At 43.2% G+C, this 22,301-nt stretch overlaps 1 protein-coding gene and 1 pseudogene across 5 annotated transcripts; both read right to left on the reverse strand.

Moving 5' to 3' along the window:
* Positions 1–2,925: 2,925 nt before the first annotated feature.
* Positions 2,926–16,072, reverse strand: OGFRL1 (opioid growth factor receptor like 1). Of its 5 annotated transcripts, none has more exons than XM_058554052.1 (7): positions 15,705–16,072; positions 11,363–11,455; positions 11,137–11,215; positions 9,053–9,131; positions 8,895–8,961; positions 8,646–8,791; positions 2,926–4,455 (listed from the first exon to the last, which is right to left on the reverse strand). In XM_058554052.1, the coding sequence occupies exons 1-7, from the start codon at positions 15,945–15,947 to the stop codon at positions 3,789–3,791; spliced, it is 1,374 nt and encodes a 457-aa protein (XP_058410035.1). In that variant the 5' UTR covers positions 15,948–16,072; the 3' UTR covers positions 2,926–3,788. The 5 variants fall into 5 exon arrangements, with proteins under 5 accessions (XP_058410035.1, XP_058410034.1, XP_058410036.1 ...); XM_058554051.1 differs by having other exon boundaries at positions 11,137–11,218; XM_058554053.1 differs by having other exon boundaries at positions 11,137–11,218; positions 11,369–11,455; positions 15,705–16,071.
* Positions 16,073–17,033: 961 nt separating this feature from the next.
* Positions 17,034–22,301, reverse strand: part of LOC131414220 (coiled-coil domain-containing protein 112-like) — a 61,591-nt pseudogene continuing 56,323 nt past the window's right edge.

Here is a 22,301-nt window from a genome sequence, read left to right on the forward strand (position 1 = left end):
AGAAAGAGGAACTTGCTAAGTGGGAAACAAAAGAGAAATCTTCAAAACTATTCCTGTAACAAAGGATCCCTACTCACCCCCAAATAGACACGAAAGACCTGCAGATGTAACTACAGTCGAGCAAGATCAAGAACATTCTTTTCTCAGCTAAGAAAATAAAGCTTGTAGAAGAGCATCCATTATGGAAAGACCAAGAACCTGCTTGATTTAGTCACTCAGTGGATTATAAACTCAACCATAACTCTACCATAAACTTGGGAAATTTTACTTTAAACAATTAACCAAATATTCTCTACCCATCATTTCAACCAATTTTTTGACCACTTGACATGGAAAGTTACTTAGTAAAATGATTTCTAAAGAGTAACTCACATGTAACACTGCACTGTTTATCCTTTCTCCCCAGTTCACACTTTCATGTAAAGTATAAAAGCTAGAAGCAGAATAGGTCATTTTATATGACAAAATATGAAATATAATGACTATGATAGGTGTTAAGGGCATTTTCATGTTTATATTTTTTAGCACAAAATTGTACAACTTCTCTCATAACTCCTGAGTAGTAAGTTTTCATCCTTGAAGCTGAAAAAAGTAGTCCCAAAACCTAAATTCAAGATAAAACTATACAAAATAACTTGCGAACTGAGAACTTAGACTTGATTTAGAGAAAGCAGACATATTTTCACTTCTATCATGATTATTTTCAGTTTCCTATGAGATTGAGTGTGAAAGTGTATGGCACAATATTCTTAATGTTATAAATTTTTTCTCTACTGTACAGAAATATATATATAATTATATATCACTTTACAGTATTTCAAAATATTTTCACATATATTATCTCCTGAGAGATATGAAAGCACAAAACATTAGAAATGCACTAGACTAGCCCAGCAGTATAACATCTATTTGCTGTGAAATGCAAGATAGTATTTTATCAGCAGCCAATATTTAGTATTCTCACAGTCCATGGCACAATAAAGTCTATATATTTGCAAAGATTCAATAATGTTTCTAGCTATTTGGCCATGCTTCACCACATTTTTATAACAGCTCCTCAGTAAATTTCTGCAAGCATATGGTAATTTTTAAAAATACAAAACATTAGAGTCAAACCTGGGGGACTGTTTCATATCTAAGACACACACAGATACATATTGATGGATCTTATTTAAAAAACTATTAAATGTACAAAGTATTCTTAATAGAAAAAAAATCTAAACACATAATTTTTATCTGCAAAAGGAATGACGTCCTCTCACTTTTTCTCCACTGAACAATTCTCTCATAAGTTATTTACATGTAGGAAACATACTGTTACATGTGAATATGCATTTAAAAAACAACACGGTGGAAAAAGGCCACTGTTTTAAATGGAAGCAGGCAGTTTTTCCCTTGAGACCAAATATTCTCAAATTAAATGGCACAAGGTAATCAAAGCCATAATTAGGCATAACATTCTAAAAGTTAAATTGTTGGGGCCGGCCCCATGGCTTAGCGGTCAAGTACACGCGCTCCGCTACTAGCGGCCAGGGTTCGGATCCCGGGCGCGGCACCAACGCACTGCTTCTCCGGCCATGCTGAGGCCACGTTCCACATACAGCAACTAGAAGGATGTGCAACTGTGACATACAACTATCTACTGGGGCTTTGGGGAAAAAAAAAAAGGAGGAGGATTGGCAATAGATGTTAGCTCAGAGCCGGTCTTCCTCAGCAAAAAGAGGAGGATTAGCACGGATGTTAGCTCAGGGCTGATCTTCCTCACAAAAAAAAATAAAAACTTTAAAAAATAAATAAATAAATAAGTAAAAGTTAAATTGTTGAATGAAATGCTTTACTTCTGAGGGGTCTGATATACTACAATTTCTAAGTAATTCAGAGTATATCCTTTTATTTTAGTATCTGTCCACTGTTTATTAACATTTTAACATCTGGCCATTAATTTTTAATATTTTGCACTTAGAAAGCAGTCTGAATACTTTATCATGTATGCAAAATTGGTAGGATATTTTGAATTAATTGTATTCCTACAATTCGGCCTAATGTGAAAACCTCCTCTCATCCCCTAGCCCTGTGGAAATGTTTACTGAGTTTTTTGGGGGCACTAGCGGGTACATGGACAAAAGAAACCAAAACACAAAAGCAGAATTGTTTCCCCAAATCCCAATGCTCACTTCACAAAACAGTGGGAAGCAAAAATTGGCATATTACGGGAACCAAAAGAAAATATTCTATAATGTATTTATTGGAATATGACATACAACATGAGTGTTACTAACATTCATACTAAAAAGTCAGGTTTGAGCAACTGTGATGGTTCACGTAAACTTTAAAGCAATAAAATCATATTTATAAAGACATATTATCGGTGTGTTTATTTTCTAGAAATCCTCTGCTGAAAATCCTCTGATCGATAACAGTAATAGAAGATGATGTGATGTGATTAAAAAATAGGAACTAGTAAAAATTCTCTGGGGGTTAAAGTGAATAGAACTTTTCATAAAAGCCTCAGAGACATACAAAAGCCAATTTCTTTCCAAATGAAATAAAGTGAAATTTTCTTCAATTAATTTCTTTAACTATATTTGTGCATATGCTTTGAAGTTCTCATCACAATGTTTCTGATTGTTTTCTGATGTGTAATAATAATGAGTAATAATATTACATTATACAGAATAAAATTACTTGCTCTTAACCAATATTAACAGATTAAGTGCTTACTAATACTCAATATATGTAATTTCAAATCTGTTCTCAATTTCAAAGTTTGACAACTTAGAGATGCATCAAATTGTATTTTTTTTAAAAAAAGATACACTGTGGACTAAGCAATATTATTAATTTCATAGTCCACGTAACACTGAGATATTCACGGTTTTAGAAACCACTGACTGGTTTCCAGTGCTAGAGGCATGCGTTTTATTTTCCTTTCTTATGTTTTAATTCTTCATGGTCATTTGCATTCAGAAACAAGCACCAAATTTATATAGAACAGCCACAGAAAGCAAAAGTCTTCTCTTGGACTTTTGCATCAAAATTTGTTTTTAAGCACTTAATATAGAAAAAACATTTTTATCATTTTAGACAAAGCAAACTCTTAAAATCATGCAGTTGAAAATCCACCTCCATTCCATTTAAATTTCAATACAGGAGATGATCCACATGGACACTAGAAATGCACGTGCCAGCTAACAAAGACGGCAGAAGGAGGGCACGTGCGGAGAGGGAAAGAGGAAAAGTCAGTGGCTGGCAGACAGGCTGGGGAGATCTCAGCTCCCCAAGAACATCATCTCGTCAGAATTTAAAAACAAACATGCTGAGGGGTTGTGATGAAACAAACATTACTTTCTGAATACATTTGAGAAGACCAAATTCTTTCTTCCAACTTAAAAAAATTAATCCATAAATCGGGTAACAGTGTGGCCACACAATGCAATTATCCTCTTGACCGTCTTTACGTGGACTGTAATCTCTCAGAAGAATTGGATATATCAAATACTACACGATCATTTCCAGATACATTCAAAATCATTATTGTGTACAGAATTTAAAAACTCACATCCCAAAAGCGTTACAGAGTACATTCATTCATTGGGTCTTGTCTTAAAACTTCATATTAAATATTAAATTGTCATCAAAATAAAAGCAAATAACAACAAAATGCTTACAACAGAAATCACAGAGAGATGGCTGAAACTTGAAACGTGACCTCATCTCTGTTCCTCAGGATAAACTGTTCATAGTTTTTTCCTCCCTTACCTAAACTGGTGTGTGGGTTTTCTGACAATTCACTGTAAGGCTACCGCATCACAGGAACCTGTATTTCCAGGATTTTCACAATCTGTGCTATCATTTTCACCTTCTGAATCTTTTTCGGCGGGAGATGCACTCTCCTTCTCCTCTGCAGGTTTGTTAACTGTTTTTTCTGGTGGAGAACTTGAGTTCTCAGGGTTCTCATCCTTCTCTGTGTTTCCTGGCTGGGCGTCCCCACCGCCGGGCTCTGAGCCGGGCCCGTCTGTCTCGTCTCCAGGCTCTGGAGGTGCCACCTTTCTTTCCTCGGCTATTTTGCTATTGACTTGAACAGCTGAGGAGGAATTTCTGGAGTCCTTGGATTTCTTGTGCACAGGGGTCTGGCTGTTCTGACCGGAGGCGGGAGGGGCGGCCGGTTTCTGGGCTTTGCCTCCCTCCAAGGGCTCCTTCCTGGGTGGTCCCCAGATAAAATTCTCCGAAGGCCTGTAATGCTTCTGGGCGAACCGCAGGAGCTTCCTCCTTTCTCTTCTGTCTCTGATGGTATAAACAAAATACTCCAGAGCACTCTGCTTAATATTGGGAATAGTATTTTCCACAAGTGCCTCCTGAAGAATAAATTTTACAAGAGGAGATTTAAAACTTTCATATCCAAGCTCACCAAGGCTTTTAAGAATACGGGTGATTCTTAAATAGTTGTGCTGGGACCTGAAAGAGAGGATTGAATAAAGTGAGGGAGAAGAAATCAGGTGGAGGAAAGCAGGGGATGAACACTATCGGAAAAATATTTTTTACGGAACTGTATGCCATGGACAGAAGCCTTGTAATGACTTTATAAAAGTCTTATTAGCTGCCATTAAGAATAAATGAGAAGGTATTACCTTTATACCTCAGTGTAATGCCAATCTGTGTAAAACTTAAGCGTACAATATAAATTCCCCTTGTTTCTTCAGTTCTTCATATTTGAAAAATATCTGAATTTAAAATTTATTTCCACTGATGTTGAATTGTTGTTTATTAAATACACTGAGGATGAGTGCTCTAAGAGAGTGTTTATTGGCAACAACACTGATGTGCGGTACCTGTCCCAGGGAACCAGTGCGGATCACAAACACAGCGTTAGCTATCAGCTGAGGAGCAAAGTCGACCACATTAGCCAAGTCATAGGAAAGTAGCAAAAACACCTCACCTTGCTAGAACAATTCTGACAAAGGATGCAAGACTGACTCATTTAGCAGAGCACAGTTTAATAGTTAAGAGCATAGGCTTCAGAGTCAGGGCTGAGTCCACCCCCGGCTCTGCACTTACACATGTGAAGATATGGCACCTCTCTAAGCTCAGTATCCTTAACCGTAAAATAGGAAAATTGTCCCACACCTCACTGGACCATTGTAAGAATCAAATGAGTTGATAAATATGCAGGGCATGTGGAACTCAGTGAGTATTAGATACTATTTGACATTAATAATGTTATTGTTACTAAAGATTCAGTATTAAGGACCACAATATTTGTACCAATCCCAACTTAATAACCAATTCTCTCCCACCCCTGGCCTCTCTCTCCTCCTCTTTCCCTATCAGAGAGTTGTCAATCTTACTTCTAATGGCATTGACTCCAAAAATGCCTTTTTCCCCAGACTGCACTAACATCTTTCTTCTCTGTCCCAAAACTAAGGCCATTATCAAATGAATGCTTTACAAACCTATTCTTCACAATTCACAATCTCCCTCACTCAGCACAACAGTTACCTTATGACACATTCCTGGCCGCACGTTAAAGGAATCTTCAGCGACATATATTCATGTGCATCATCACCAGTTTTATTTACCCAAAATTGCCACAAAACCATCACCATCACTTATTTCTAACTTCCTAAAACCCATGTCACACCTTGGACACTGAACTTTATACACACATTGCACACCTGCCCTGGCCTCCAAAGGTGCCTGAAGTCCTCCACTTAGGGACAACTGGGAAATCACCTGGGCAGGGTGGAGAAGGATGCTGAATTATTTGAGGGATGGAAGGGGGTGGTTCCATGGTCTTATATTTTAATAAGTGTTTGGACAAAACAAAACCCTTACTGATTCAGGCTAAGCAAACCTTGGAAAAGAACAGTCCAGTGGTTTATATCATCTCCATCCTTCTGGACGTTTACCAAAAAAGTGGTATCTTAATATTCAACTCTTTGAAAGCCAAAGGGTAGAACACAGCACAGATTATCTGTTTCAGTCTTATGAATCTGTATTTTTTAATAGTTAGAAAGCAAAAGTCTTCTGAGACAATACAAAGTTGGGTGAAGTTAAGACAGTGTGCCACTAACAGCCCGCCTATGTGGTTGTCAGTTTCGCACGCAGTGTGCATACTCTAAAAACTCAGTGACAAAACCGGGAAACAGCTGCTTTGTAAGGCTATGAGAAAGAGATGTGTGGAAAATCTTTTCTAATCTCAAGGAAGAGTTATATGATACAAGAAAATCTACTATATTTGCAACCAGCTCAATTTCACATATCCATCCCAAGAAGAAGGGCCAAGTTAAAATTTCTGTACACATTTATCTGTATCTACACATTCTCCAATTAAAAATATTTACCTAACAGTAGAAAAGGACAAAAACTTGGGTTGAAGAGAATGAAGATCAGGATTCTGGAACAAAATTATAAAGAGAGAAATTGGATATTTCAATGTGATTTGAAATAAACGTCACAAATAGAGACGACGGGGAAGAGGGAAGCGCAGCTGAGCCCCTCCTGACGCGAGCAGCCTCTGGGGCTCGCAGACAGAGAGACGAGCTGAAACTGTCAGGGAGACAAGGTAGTGAAGAGACGACACAGAAGGGGCAGGAACCAGCAGACGGAGGAGAAAAAGCGGAGGGGATCCGGGTCTAACACACGGCTCCATAAGCCAAGCAGACCACAGAGGAACCCGGAACCACCTCTCAGAGCCTGGTCTGTGTGCCGGGCTCTCACCGCCCAAGTCACCTCACTGTTCACTGAACGTTTTCACCGCACTTCCACTCAGTATGTGTGTCTGCTGGGCTGCTGTCAACACACGGCATTCCCGGCAGACTCCAAACAACTCACGATATCATACAGATTAACACACAGATAAGTTGTGACATTTAAGGATAAATCAGAAAAGAGCCCAAAGGAAAAAAGAGAATGGAATAGAAGTTTTCATATAATCCCCTATAATTTGTTCAAAGCTAATCAATATTATTTTTTGGCAACTAAATCAGAAAGGAAATTTGTTTTCTGGAAGATTCTAAGGCAGTTAATTCACAGCTGGAAAAGCTCTATGCAATACCCAGGGAAAGGAAAAAGGGAAACAATGGGTGGCAGGAAGAAACGGAGGGGGATGCGGCCAAGGATTGAGGCCTGCAGGTCAGTTCAGGCTCCCTCTCCTGACCCAAGCCAGGAGGTCATTTAATTAAAGCCTCAGAAGCGCTCTGTTCCCAGCCACTAGTTACAGGATCTGATGACAGAACCCCAAGGAGGATTTAAGCTGACCAACATATTTTGTTTATCATTTATTCATTCAACAAACATTTACTAAACAAGATTGCTATTCTAACCAAAATAACAAGCTGGGAGTGGAGATTCTCTAAAATAATAGCCATGAGTACATGGAAGATGAGGGACTGTCAGATCCTCTCCAGAGATTGACTTTGGCCATCCTTCATCCTGCAACAGGCGGCTTGCCCACAGCTTTCTTCCACAGTATCACACAACAAACTTGCAAACTCTGTCCAGAGACAGCTGCCTGCATTGCTCAGGCAGAGCGTGCACAATTCTGCCGTAAGTGCAGCTTTACATAAAGCAGATTTAACTTGAGTTACGAGTTAATGGGTCTACAGTCAGGGTCATAAAGTTTTCTGCCCATATCTTCAGTGTTTCAGTTCAAGCTACCATCTTAATAGTGTTGATTACAACCAATAAAGTAAAAGGAAAGTTCAGTCATCCTTATACTCATTTGACCAAGCAAGATGAAAATTCTAGAAAGAGTCAAAACACTTAGTTAATTGATGCACAAAATTCTGATTTGTTTTGGGCAAAGAAAAATTTCTTAGGTAGTTTTAATGTTTTTTCTCTTAGTACTTGCCTAGTTCAGCTAATTATAATGTGCTAAAAAATGCTTTAAAGCTGTTGGTTTATAGTCCAGCACTCAGGAGTCACCCTATAATTAAAAAGAAAAAGCCAGTTTGCATGTGAAGAAAAGAATGAGAAAAATAAACTTTGCGTATAAGTATCAACGAAAATTATAAATATCCAAGCAAAAGAATACAGCAAATCAATTCCAATAAACTATATTAAAATTTTCTTCACAGGTTTTGGGATTTGTTAACCAAAAATGGGCTTTTGTTTTTGACCTAAATAGTGAAGATTGTAATTTTCCCTCATTTTTAGTAAAATGTATGGACACATCTCAGTCTTATCAAATGATTTTTATATGTCATAGGCTTAATTCACGGATTTAATCTAAAACGGCACCAGGCCTGAGGATGTCAGAAACAGACTGGGCCACAAGAAGCTCACAACCTGGCAGAGGGGATATGGAAAACTGTATGCAAGCGACAACCAGAAACGCCAAGAAACGTGGCATAACGAGGGAGAGGCCACACCGGCTGTGGGCAGTGGGGAGGTTTCAGGAGAAACAGCTCTGGGCTGTTTGGATGGAAAAGAGAATGGAATTCCAGTAGTTCTACCTGGAATTCCATTCTCTTTTGGTGTTGTTTTGTTTTGTTTTAGAATACAGAACAGAGAATAAAATGCATTTCAGAGCCGCTTCTGAATTCAAACTCCTGGCCCATCTGCTAGCTGTTCCTACGTTCCACAGAGAACCCCAAGCAGGGGAAAAGAACACGCCGGCCCCTGGTGCCCGAGGGCGCCGTACTTACTCATTCAGATGCTGAAACCTCTCCTGCCAGTTAGCAGCCCGAGCAACGTTTCCAGTTTTATCAGTCAGTTTCATTCCAAAAAATTCTAACATCATTTTATAAGCCAGGAGGAATCTTCTAATTGCTTCTTTTGTTTTTTTGAATTCCTAATGAAAAAAAAATCAGCTGAAATGATTCAGTAGCTACCAGGACAATAAAACAGCAACATGATTTGGTCATCGCGCATAAAATGAAACAAGCTTGCATTACCTCAATTTCATATGTAGTTAGCTCTTTAGCATAAAAGTTCAAGCCTTGTTCTCTCAGGGGGAAAAGCCTGTTTTAGAAACAACATTTGTACATGAACGTGTCTGGAAGGCACACGTGGTGAAACGGACACGGTTCGCGACAGGCGGCACGCAACTGACCATTGGATGTAGGTGTGGTTGTGTTCCAGCCTCTCGTAGTCTCCCTTCCACTTGCTCAGAACTTCTTCAATGTGAACACCTAAACAGAAACATTCAGAAACGACCCAGACATTTAAAACATTGCTGAAGGCATTTTAAGATTTAATCACTTAAGTTTTATATTAAAACTTTTTAAAATTTAATAACAGCACCCAAGAGTAATGCTTTTAGAAGGCGAATACCCTATGCCATAGACTCATACATATGAATGAATTTATGAGGCATAGTTAATGTGATAAGCCTAATTTTTAAGAAATTAATGGCACCTCAAACTGCAGAAAGTTCTGCTGGACAGCGTTACTCTAAAGCAGAGGCTGGCAAACTACAGTCCCCCATCTGTCTTGTAAATCAGGTTTTATGGAAACACAGGCACATTCATTTGTGTACTTCACACTAAACAAGAGAGTCCAGTGGTTGTAACAGACAGGCAAGTGTGTATGTGTGTATACACATATGGGGGATGAAAGTGTGTGGGTTGATGTAATTTACATAATAAACTAAAACAATGTTTTATGTGACCTTAGGTTAAACTTCTGACCCCCACCAAATTTACAAGATTTCAAAATAAATTTTGTGATAAAGATTACAAAAAAATTAACACATTGCTTGAAGTTATTACTTTAAATTACTACCTCAAAAATAAATTCACTGTTAGAAATACAAAAATAATTCAGTTAAATACTGTCATATCTCTATGTTCAGTGTTTTTAATATTTAAAGGCATTACTTTAGGTAAATTTTATTAAATTCAAATCAGAGTCAAATTAACAATCTATCATTGCATTTCTTCAAAAGGTTTTCTCGCCCCAAGTCCTAAAAAAACTAATAATTTAATTAACATTATTTCAGTTAACAAATAAAGCAGTCCGTTGCTATCACTACTAAATACTACAAAGCATTTTTATCCAGAGGTTCCCTTCCAAATCAGAGCAAACTTTTGGGACACCAGAAAATTAACTAAAGACAAGTGGATCTGGCATTTCAGCAACGTTCTTAAGTCCTAACTCCCAGCTGGCGCGCCTCTCAGTGCAGGGTACGGGGAGTTCCTCCTTCCAACACTCCACTGACCTTCCTCTGGTCAGTTCACCCAAGAATGCAAGGTCCTGCCACTTGGAAAGCTTTACAACCCAAGATCCTCATTCCCTGACTCACATTGCTGTGGATGTGGCTCAGTTTCCACTGAAAGCAAAGAGCAGGAGTCAGGGCCATCTGGTCACCTCATGGAGATTAAGGGCTCTATGGAGAGAAGCCAGCTTTGCTGGCTTGACCTGGATAAATTAGGATGCCCATCATGAATCACTCACAGCATGGTACCTCAGGGAAATATGCATCTGACCATGGAGGCTGCATCCTCTCACGCTAAGTTTAGAAAAGATCCTCTGAGAACAATGAGCATGGGCTGTGAAGGATGCGCAGTGTATTTGGCAGAGTTGAAGGGAGACCTGCTGTAGCTGCAGTTCCCTTCCCAGGACACGGAACACTGAACTGGGGCTGCTATAGCTCCCCGACCCCTGAATCTGAGAATCAACAGGGAAGATAATTCTAACATAAACATCGCTTTTCGATTATGTTCTCAACAATTTGGGGGTATGGCACAGCGGAAAGAACACTGAAGTGTGGAAGCTAGACCCAACTCCACAATCGAGTGACCCACCAGTCATGCATTCAAGCTTTAAGACCCAGTGACCCCATCTTAAAATGAGGAAGGTGAACTTGATTTCCTCTAGCGTTCCTTCATAACCTAATACTCCATGGTTCTATAAATCTCTTTTCTTCTCACAAAAATGGCCCCCACTACCTTTCAGATAAAAGCCACTGTACACAGGAAGGTGTTGCTGATCCGCAATTATTCCTCCAGAATCTGCCAAGTGGATGCTCACAACTCTTGGGTCTAGACTTTGGGGACACATCAGACTGCACAGCAGAGCAAAGCCCATCAATGAACAAACACATTAAGGATGTACTGACCACAGAATAAACAAAGAATAACTAAGTATATGTTATTATTTAAAGTTTGCTTTTTACCAAAGTAGTGGATTACTTACCATCTGGCTTAAATGGAATTTTATTCTTGTAAAAACGAAGATTGCTCAAGTCATTTTGATATCGGATATCCTTGAAGTTCTGCTAAAGAAAAAAAATAAATAAATCCCCAGCATACGGACACATCAAAAAGGCATAAGGACCCCTCCTGCGTGTTTGCTCACCGGCACCACAAAATAAGAAAAACAGGAGGGAAATATTGTCCATCTTAGAAAAAACATCCCGTACTCTTACTGGGTACTGGTGTCGGTATTTGTACAAATCCCTGGCAGCATAGAAACTTCTCTTTGGTTTGGCAGTTGCTTCAGTGCAATCACCACCCTAAAATAAAAAATGAAATTCCATTTACATGTTAAAGCAAGATAACTTCACTGAGAAATTTCCAGAACACTTAAAATAATGAACATTCATAAAGAAAGCCTGAAAAGTGTCAAGCTGTTCAGATTAATGAAAATATTAAAATGTCCTTTTAATAATGCTTACTAGCAACATTTGTTGGCATTCTATTTTCCTGATTTGAACTCAATAACATGTGTCCTAAGGTGTTTTACTAAATAAAAAACCTTATTATTCATGAAAAGCCAATAGAAGCCAAATGTTATGGACCAATATCCACCAGAAATAGAACACAAAATGAATTCAAGACTTATATTTTACCAGGGGTTACACAAATGATTCTATGACAAAATTAATTTTACAATTCTTTACATAATACTAAAAAAGTGTTAAGATAAATCAATTCTACAAAGAAAATTGTCATTAATTTTGCAACATTTAGCTGTACTCAAAAGGCAAATAATATTCATGAAAAGAAAAGGGGCTTTTAAAACAAACAAAATAGCTTTCTAGAATCCATCCTTTATACACCATAATAAGTACACAAAGGCATGAATAATCTTCTGTTAATTCAGTGATAATACAACGTGATATAAATGAGTAAATTTAACATATATACACACAAAGCAATAAAAGCTCTCAAATGGAATGGATTTCAGAATGCAGTAACTTATATGTGGTAGTTTATTCATACAATTTAAATTCTAAGCAAAATTCCCACCACCATGAAGTAATCTTGAAAGCATAAGACACGAGTCAATATAATCAGTTGAGGTTCTCTAACTACGTGTACTATTATAACGTATAAGAAAGCCTCGTGTCCAGTGTCATGCAGAAGGACAGTGAGACTGACGACGATGAGGAAACAGAAGACTAAGTTCAGATCTGAATATCCATTAAGGACTTCGCCCCGAATCCTTTCTTCATCATTCCCCACCCCCATCTGTGTTGACAGACTGCCATCCTCTAAACAATTTTCGCACATTTTCAAAATGGTGTGAATCTCACTATTACTACGAGTACAAAGATAGTTTAACACCAAATTCTCTCATGTTTGTTTAGCATTAGCTACTCTGTCATGTTACATAAGCAAGGAAAAGCTTGAATTCTGGCCCTTGCCACACGTTTCCAAATAGCTCTGCCTAGCAAATTTCTGAATCTATTTAGCCTGAGCTACAACCATATGAATCATCATCCTACATTTGTATAGAAAGCACTTTTCCATTTATAAAGCACTTACACGTCTATTATTTCACTCGATTCTTACAGCACACCTGGCTGGCAGTTATTAGTGTTCCCACCTTGGAAACAAGGCAGCCTGGCCTTAGAGAAGCTGAACAATCCCCAGAGGCAGTGACAGGCAGGCACTAGAATCCCAGGCTCTGGGCTCCAAGTCCAGCTAACCTGGAAGAAGCAATTTAAGCCCCACTAACAGGGAAGGATCATCATAGGAACTCAGGTATAACGTCAACAGCCCAAGACTTGGAGTCCGGAGACTTGTGCTGAGTCTTAACTCTGCTACTTATTTGTGAAGACTTAAGCAAATCACTTAACTGGATCTTAGTTTTATCATCTGTGAAATGAAGATAATGACTCATGCCCTACCTATTTCCCAGGATTATCATGAGAACAGCTGCATCCTCCAACCTCTAAACGTACCAACCTACCAGCATTCGTCGCTGCTCCTCTCACTTCTGCTCCTTTGGACTCTGTATCCTGTCCCCTTTCACCTGCTCAGCCAAGGATTTTGTTTCTTAACATATTGTTCCATCATTGTTCTATTGTTCTATCATCAAAATTTCCCTCTCTTCTGGATCAATCCCTCAGCAAACAAACATGCTTTAGTATCTCTAATCTTACAATAAACACGCACAACCTTCCTTGCCCCACATCCCCCCTCAATTACAGCTCCACAGCTCTGCTCTCTTTTCTAGTAAAACTTCACCAAAGAGTTGTCACACGCCCTGCCTCCTTCTCATCTTCTTCCAGTCTCCCACGACCCACTCCCATCAGGCTTTCATCCTCAGCGTTCCATCAGAATGGCTCTTGTGAATGTCACCGACAAGTCCCCATCTGAGCAAACCGTTTCTCAGCGTTGAACTCAGCCGACCTCCCAGCAGCACTGGGCCATTCAAGGCCGCCCTCCTTCCTGAACCACTGTCAGACGCCACGCCTCTCCGGGTTTTCTTCCTGTCTCATTGGCCGCCCCTTGTCAGCCTCCTCTTTGACTCCTCCTCCTCTCCACACGCTCTAAACGGAGGAGTGCCCAGGGCCTGCTCCTCATTCCTCATCACTCACTCCTTGATGACCACATATCTTCCTATGACTTTAAATACCCCAGTCTTACATGTTGATGACTCCAGTCCTGGACTGAGGCTCCATTCATAGATACAATGAACTACTCAACAACTCCACTTGGATGTCTAATAGGATATCTAACTCAAAAGAATTCTTGATTTAACTCTGATGCTGCTTTCTCCCTAGACTTCCCCATCTTGGTTAATGGCACCACCATTTGTCAGATCTTCCCCTGACTAGGATTACAGCAATGGGGGAGGCAAGAGGCAGCCAGTCTGGCATGTACTTAGAAGGCAGCTTCCAGGACTACTTGCAAATGACTGTGGGGAATAGTGAACAATTGGGGTTGACGGTCAAAAAGCAAAATTAAAAAGTAGATTTCTTTTTAGAAGTTAGATAGTGATACTAACAAGAAAAATTAAACCTCAAAGGGGAAGAAGGAGGGTTGGTGTGGTCTGCCATTTACTGTGGTTTCCATTAACTGACTGCAACATTAATTATCAAATTATTTTACACAGATGGACCTAGTCAGTTGGACTGAATCTGAGCCGGTGTTTTTTGACATCCCAAGCTTCTCTAGAAGGTTACTTAATTGGGAGGCAGATGGAAGGGAGAAACACAGGAATACAGCGTCTCATATTTTCCTGGGGTTGAACTCACAATGGAAAATGAGGGAGCCACAAAACAAGACACAAGGGGCAGTGGGATATTCACACTTGCAACAGGCTGAAGGCTCTGACCAGGGCACAGACACACTGGGTTTGCATCCTTCTCTCCCTGGCTCTCCGGCAGGCTTCCCCTGCTCGCTAAGCCTCGGTTTTCTCTAAAATGGGGATTAAAAACAGCACCCTACCCACAAAATTGCAGTGGGTTGAAATAACACTTTTAGCATAGAGCCTGCGTGAAAACTTGGTTTCTTCCTGACCTAAACAGGGACGATCCTCAAGATGTACAGGACCGGCTGTGACACTCAGGTGGTGACTCGTCCACGCTAGCACAGAGCCCCGCGGTCGCACTAGACTTTGGCTCCATTTCTACTCTCGTCCCCGGAGCTGGTGCAGGGCAGGCCCACGCCCAACCGCAAACCTTCAGGACCCCCACGACGCATGTTTCTTCAGAGGCTGGCTACACACCTCCTCTTTTTTAAAGTTTTCTGAATTACTTTCAGTCCATCAAAGGTTAAAAGGGATATTTATCTCTTTACTAATCTCTCCTCCAAATTGTATTAGGCAAATAATTTAAGCACAGTTTGATCAACAAGTCTTCTAGGTGAAATAAGATTTCTGAAGAGTGCCCGAACTCCTCGGTTGAAAGGCCTTACTTGAGGTAAGAACTGTGGTTTAACTTTGGATGGGGACCTTCTACACGTCTAATGGCTGTGGACCCACTGGAGGGGCGAGCGCTGAGTTGCAGTCCCACCGTATTCTGGTAATTGTTACCAACGACACGCACTAGACCGGCTTTCACAATCCTCTATTTTTAGACAGGATCCTCCCACCCCACCTTCGCATCACCCAGCTGCGCTGCGGAGGTAAAGAAAACACCCATTCAAGTTGGGTTCTGCCTTGAGGGACTTCCTTGTGGGGCTGCGGTCAGGCCCCGGGCCGGCAGGGGAGGCCCCCGCGCCGCGGGGCAGCGGGACGGTCGCCGGCGCGGAGGGTCCGGCCGCAGAGGACGAGCAGCCGCCCGGCGCCCCGGCCCCTGCGCGCGGGGGTCGCTCGGCGCGGGCTCCTCTCCCCGGGCGCGTCCCTCCTCCCGGCGCCAGGGACAGGGGGTGAGGGGGACCGGGGGCGCCGGGGACAGGGGGGCGTGGGGGATAGGGGGGCGCGGAGGACGAGGCACCGGGGACAGGGGTAGCCAGGGACAGAGGGTGCGGGGGCAGGGGGGCGCCCGGGACAGGGGCGCCCCGGCCCGAGGCCACCGCGGGGCCGCGTACCTGCTCGGCGCCCGCCGCCTCGGCGTCCTCGTCCGGCGCGGGGCTGGCGCGGGGCCGCCCGCCGGCTCGCTCCGGGGGCTGCTCCGGCTGCTCGGGCTCCTGCCCCGGGCCCTCCCCGCCGCCGGGCCCCGGCTCCTCGGGCTCGGGCTCGGGCTCGGGCTCCGAGTCCGTCTGCCAGGTGGAGTCGCAGTCCTCCACGGTGCTGGGCTCGCGGAAGCTGCCCCCGCCGAGCAGGTTGCCCATTGGCGAGGCGGGGCGCGGGCGCGGGGCGCGGGCGCGGGGGCTAGGGCCCGGGCATGGCCGCGGCCAGGGCGCGGGGCGCGGCAGACAGGCTCGCTCGCGGGGAGGAGCCGCGGCCCCGGGACCGCCGCCGCCGCCGCCGCCGCGTGAACCCGCCCATCTGGTTCCTCTCCTCCCCGCGGGCGGGAGCGGCGGCGGCCGGGCCCCGGGGACAGCCCCCCGCACCCTGGCCCGGGCGCACCTCGCCTCCCACTTCCCCCGGAAGGCCTGCCTGCGCTCGGCTCTGCCGTCCCCTCGGGTGGGCCGGGGTCGGCTGCGTGCCCGCCCGCCCCCTGCACCTTCCTGCCCCTGCACTCCCATCTCCACCCCCACCCCTCCACCCCCACCCCTTCCACCCCTCCCCCATCTCCTCCACCCCCTCCCCCATCTCCTCCAGCCCCACCACCTCCACCCCCTCCCCCATCTCCTCCACCCCCTCCCTCTCCACCCCCTCCCCCATCTCCTCCAGCCCCACCACCTCCACCCCCTCCCCCATCTCCAGCCCCACCCCCTCACCCCCTCCCCCTCCACCCCCTCCCCCATCTCCTCCAGCCCCACCACCTCCACCCCCTCCCCATCTCCTCCACCCCTCCCCCTCCACCCCCTCCCCCTCTACCCGCTCCCCCATCTCCTCCAGCCCCACCACCTCCACCCCCACCCCCCATCTCCACCCCCTCCCTCTCCACCCCCTCCGCCTCCACCCCCTCCCCCATCTCCTCCAGCCCCACCACCTCCACCCCCTCCCCCTCCACCCCTCCCCCCATCTGCTCCACCCCCCACCTCCTCTCCATCCACCCCCTCCCTAGGCAGAGACGACCTGCTTGGAAAAGTGCTCCAGCCGGGCCTAGGAGCAGCGGGCTGGGGTGGACGTGGTGTCCGAGGAGATGGCACTGTCCGCAGGTGAGTCCTGTCCACCCCACCCCCTCTCCGGCTGGTCCAGGAGGAAGAGAAATTAGCCTCAGCAGAAGACAAAAGCTAATGGTGACCTGGCACCACAGAAAATCCACGCTACCACGACCGCATCTGGGGCAGACCTCGAGTCCCCGTGGACTAGACGAAGTCAGAGCTGTCCGCCACCTCCTCCGATGAGCAAACGGAGCGGTAACGACTGGACTTGGCCGCTGATCCGTGGATACTTTTACCAACACCCACTTCTGTTCCGGAAAAGAAAGGAGGGAAGAGGGTTATAGAAGTTCTCAGAAGAGCGTGATGGGATAAGCGGGCCGGGGAAAGGTGACTAGTGTCATCTCTGCTCCCACCTTCTAGCTCGAGGGAAGGCCTCTGGAGGGCAGTGTGTGTATGTGCCCGCACGTGGTAGAACCGCCGTCGAATATGGACTGAGAAAATAGGCTGGATATAGAAGATTCATTGGTGTCGTTGAAATAGTTTCATTTAAATGTTTCCTGATGAAATAGGAGCCTTAATCAAGGCCGATGGACTGCTTCTAGGTGAAGAATCAGGTGAACAGGACACCCATCCCACAGATAATCGGGATCCCCTGTCTCAAGTGTGGCAGCAGGAGGTCCCAGCTGCGCTCTGTCCCTCATCAGTTTCTGAACCTTGGACAGGTGAATAGCTACTTTAGATCTAATTTTCCTCATCTATGAAGTAGGACCAGACTGTATCTCTGGTAGGTCCCTTGCAGCTCTGACCTTCTATGATCCATGCCTGGGAAAAACTCTAAAACTAGTAAGTAGTAGATACTAGACACACAAAAAGACGTTTTGGTCCTAATGGCTTAGTGAAGAAAAAATGGGGCAGCAGCAGAGCACATGAATCCATCTCCTCATGTGTGGAGATTTGGGTTCATCTTCCAGGGGCGGAGGACCAGAAGCCATGCAGAGGTAAATGCTGTCCGTCCAGCCATAGCATTCCAGACGCAGAAGGTCTAGAGGTGGCTGCTGTGGCCCGGCGCTCCTCAGCTGGTCTGTGTGTGTAAAGATTAAAGTCACCCTCATACTCTTTGGTCTCCCCTCATTGAGATGCAGAGTCCAATACCCTACCCTTTGAATCCAGGCTGACTTCGGTGGCTTGCTTTGGAAAATAGAATATAGAGGATTTTCAAAAATAGAGTATCTGGACTTTTCAAGGTTAAGCTAAAAGGAATCTTGCATCTTCTACTGTGGTCTCTTGGAACATTCTCTCTGGTAGCCCTGAGCTGCTGTGTAAGATGTTCAGCTCCCTTGAGACTGCCATGCTGGAAAGGCTACCGTGTATGTCTTCTGGTCACAATCCCCGCTGAGCCCTGCCTGCCAGCATCCCCCACTGAATCCTGCCGGTTTTTATTGGATCCTCCAGACCAGCCCATCCGCCAGCTGAATACCTCTCAGTGACCTTCATTGATGCCATGTGGAACAAAGGAACCGCTCAGCAGAGGCCTGCTCAAATTCATCACCCTCAAAATAGTGAAATACCGTAAAAGGTCTCGTTTAAGTGACTAAATTTTGCAGTAGTTTGTTATACGCAATAGATGTTGGAACCGTGACAAGGATCTGTGTAAGCCTATATGTGTTTGTGCATACAACTGCTGCAGTTAAATCCTTACCTTTCCCACTACCTTTTGGTAAATGTATCAATTTTTTATAGGGCTATAGATTTTGTGCCAAATTGTGCAACATATTTTCTAAAGAACATAATTTTACATGAAGTATTACAACTTTAAGTAATAATTTTAAAAAGTTAAGAGCAATAATTGATCACATTGTGTCCAGTCCATGTATTTAACAAAGTTGCTTCTGGAGGTCTCTAATCTCTAGGTTCTGTACTCAGGAATTACCCTATCTAAAAACCTAAATTTTTCCATTATCCCTACCTTTGAGAGTATTCAACATTTCTGCATTAACACTAAAAAAAGTATGTCTTTGCTTCAGATAAAAAATTCAACACTTACCCAGTGCCAGGCACATATTTACTTATCAATATATGTTAGCTCTAATCGTTATGCATCTATTATATCTTCAAAGAATATTGAATTTAACAATAATATAAATAATTATGGAACGAGGAGAACTACTATCACAATGGCCTATTGTAAAGTGTTACTTCTGACTCCCTGTATCCAGAATCTACCCTAAGCTATACAGTTACTACAGCCTTGCTCCAATGTAACTGTTTTCAAGCTCATCGTGGTTTCAACTATGTCCTTGAAGGGTGAGCCATTGTAAGAAGGAGCTGGTGCTTCAGGAACTAAACTTTTTTGGGTAGAACCCAAGACGCATGTGACATATCTTAAATTGTTTTTTATAGTTAATTGTGTTTTAGGGGCTTTAAGAAAGAAGGTTTATTGTTATATAATTTCCTTTGAGAGCCTTGCAAATAAAAGGAAAAGGTAACTCAAAGGCCATTTTATCCAACCTCAGGAGTTAACTTCTCAGCAGCTCCCAGGAATTTAAGACCTATGGAGAAAAAAAATAGTGTTATTAAAAATTGCCCTCTTTTATCAAAAGCAACTCTATTTCCATTATTTCTGATTGGAAAAAGATGTACAAGACACAGTTGTTGCTCTCAATCCCTTGGGAACACAGATGAGTAAATATAAACAATGATACGATATCTGATAACAAAAGGCTCTGAGAGCACAGAAAGAGGGAATGATTTGCCCTCCTTTGTCAGTCAAAAGAGTTATTCGTTCTTTCAATAAAAATGTAGTTAGTGCTTCCTAGGAACCAGTCACTGTGATCTGTGATGGACACTGGTGAAAATATGGTACACAAGACCCAACCCTACTGTCAAGGTCGATAACAAAAGCTGAGGAGCTAACACATTGGAGAGAAAGCTAAAACTAAGTAATCGAATTTGGCATATCGTGATCTTAGTGAGAGCAGTTTCCGTAGAATGGTGAAAATAGTTAAAAAATTAGAATAGAAAGAGGAAGTCGCGGCTGCTGATGTAGAATATATATATATTTCTTTCAAGCATGTTAGTGGTAGAGAGAAGGAGAGAGAAAGGCCGGGAGCTTGGTTCTCCTTCTTGCCTGTACAGTACCCTTTGTTCCATCCGCTCTGCTGGTTCCATCACTGTGCTGCTCACTTCTTGGATGGTGAGCAGACTGGGATCATTGGAAAGGCTGGCAGGCTCTTCCCACGAGAACTTCCTGGGTGACATTTGCCATGGGAATTCTGCAAGGCAGGGAAGCTGCCCACAGCCACACAGGCTCAGGATCTCTAACTTGTTAGTGTCACTGAGTTAGTATGCCTTGAGGATATTCACTCATATTAACAGAGCTCTCAAGACACTAGTCCATAAAACCCGAATACCAATTCTTAATTCACAATGAACTGTACTGACAACTCCTAGTGCATACCAGCGTCTGCCCGTCAGGCTTGGGGAGTGTCCCCCAAAATTCATATGTTGAAGTCCTAGCCCCTAATGTGATGGTATTAGGGAGTGGGGCCTTTGGGAGGTGATTAGGTCATGAGGGTGGAGCACTCATGAATGGGATTAGTGCCTTATAAAAGGACCCCAGAGAGCTCTCTCACCCAATCCGTCGTGGGAGGACACAGTGAGACGGTGGCAGCTGTGGACCAGGAAGCAGGCCCTCACCAGATCTTGAATCTGCCGGCAGCCTGATCTTGGACTTCTTGGTCTCCAGAAGGGTGAGAAATAAATGTTGGTTGTTTAAGCTGCCCATCCTATGGTATTAGTGTCACAGCAGCACAAACTAAGACAATGAACATGAACTCAGAACAGGGAACACTATATGTTCCTGTTAAACGTCTAAAGCTCTTCAAGTCCCAATGCTGCAGCTTCCTCTGTCTGTGATGGGGAGCGTCACCCCAGGCACTGTGCTGTGAGGCACACTGTGCCTCTTAGACGCCATCTCCTCTGAGAATCCATCAATGATCAAACTGTTGATGAGTGGATTCTTCAGGGAGGATATTCCAAATCTTTAAGACCCCATACAACATGGGCTCCAGCCAAGTGGAATGCCAGCAGGAGGGCTGCAGGGCTGGAAGCTCCTTGCTCTGCCAGCTGCTGGGCTGTGGGGAGTTCCAGGGCGGCTGGGAGAGAAGAGGAGCCCTAGGGGCTGGGGGCCATGGCTGCAGGAAAACTGGCTGTGACTATTTCATCTTCAGCTGCTGACAGGCTGACTGGCAGCCCCCTCATGTGTGTGAATGCCTCGATCATGGCCAGGCTGCCTTGGAAGTCTTGGGGCCACTCTCTCTCTCCTGGAGACTGCTCATTTCCGTCCGAGTCCATTTAGTGCTGAATCAGGATTTAGTTCTCAGAGGAAAACTCCATTTCCAAATTCTTGAAGACACTCCATTGTTACCCCAGGTTATTATTTCTAATAAAAATTAGCAAATTGCAACGGGGTTGATATTTTTCTTCCTCAGAGCCTTCTATAGTAGGTAATGCATTGTAGGTACTTTTAAATGCTTTCTAATGAATAATTAGGTGAATGAACAAAGAACCTGACCTAGTAGCTGTATGTTCCTTTAAACTGATATCTGTTACTTTCATCAAAAGTTTGTTAACTAACAGACTGTTAATACAAAGATAACTTATGGATTAGCTTATCACTGGTAGCTCTTAGCAGTCCGTAGATTTCAACTGCAACACATTCACTCAGTGATTTTAATGATATGGAATCTTTAGCTATCTTTGGGGTTATGAAAACATAGAAAGAGGTGATTTTGGTTTTGAGTTTCAACTGTGTAACAAAAATTAACATTTCCTTAAGAATCAATGAGACAAACTTTTAATTGTGTCTATGCTATAGGTATGATCATTCAGAAATCATTGGGAGGTCACAGACAGAGAGCCCCGTCTGGTCCCAGGCACATGAGCCACAACTGCCAAGTATAAGAAAATAAATGTATTTTTTTAACTTTAAAATAATTATTAAATCATCTTCTCATTTTTCCTCCCGAAGTAATTGCATGAATCATTGGTTCTGACCAGCCTTTCTATTCATATAACATTGCATCTAGTAATCCATTTAAATGGAAACTTTTCTCTTTAATTTCTTCTTTTATATTTTGTAAAATAGAAGGAACAAAAACTCTGAGTGTAGTGGGTTTCTGGGCTTACACTTGAGAAGTGTGGAAATCTATATGGATAATTGCCAAGAAGGCATCGTCAAGGTCCTGCTTTAATGAGTAAAAATGCCATTCCTGGGCAGTTATAGTGGAAACCAATCCATCTGCAATTTGCATAATACCAAATACTGAGGGAGTTTCTCAATGAATGTTAATTGATGATGATTGAGATTATTAGAGGAGATATTTTAAGGTGAGAAGAAGCTAAACCGGATAAATTCAATAGAGGAAACTGATCCAGAAGCGTTAATACCCTCATGAAGTCAGTTGTGTCCCA

Source organism: Diceros bicornis, chromosome 14, assembly GCF_020826845.1.
Source record: "Diceros bicornis minor isolate mBicDic1 chromosome 14, mDicBic1.mat.cur, whole genome shotgun sequence".
Lineage (NCBI taxonomy): Eukaryota > Metazoa > Chordata > Mammalia > Perissodactyla > Rhinocerotidae > Diceros > Diceros bicornis.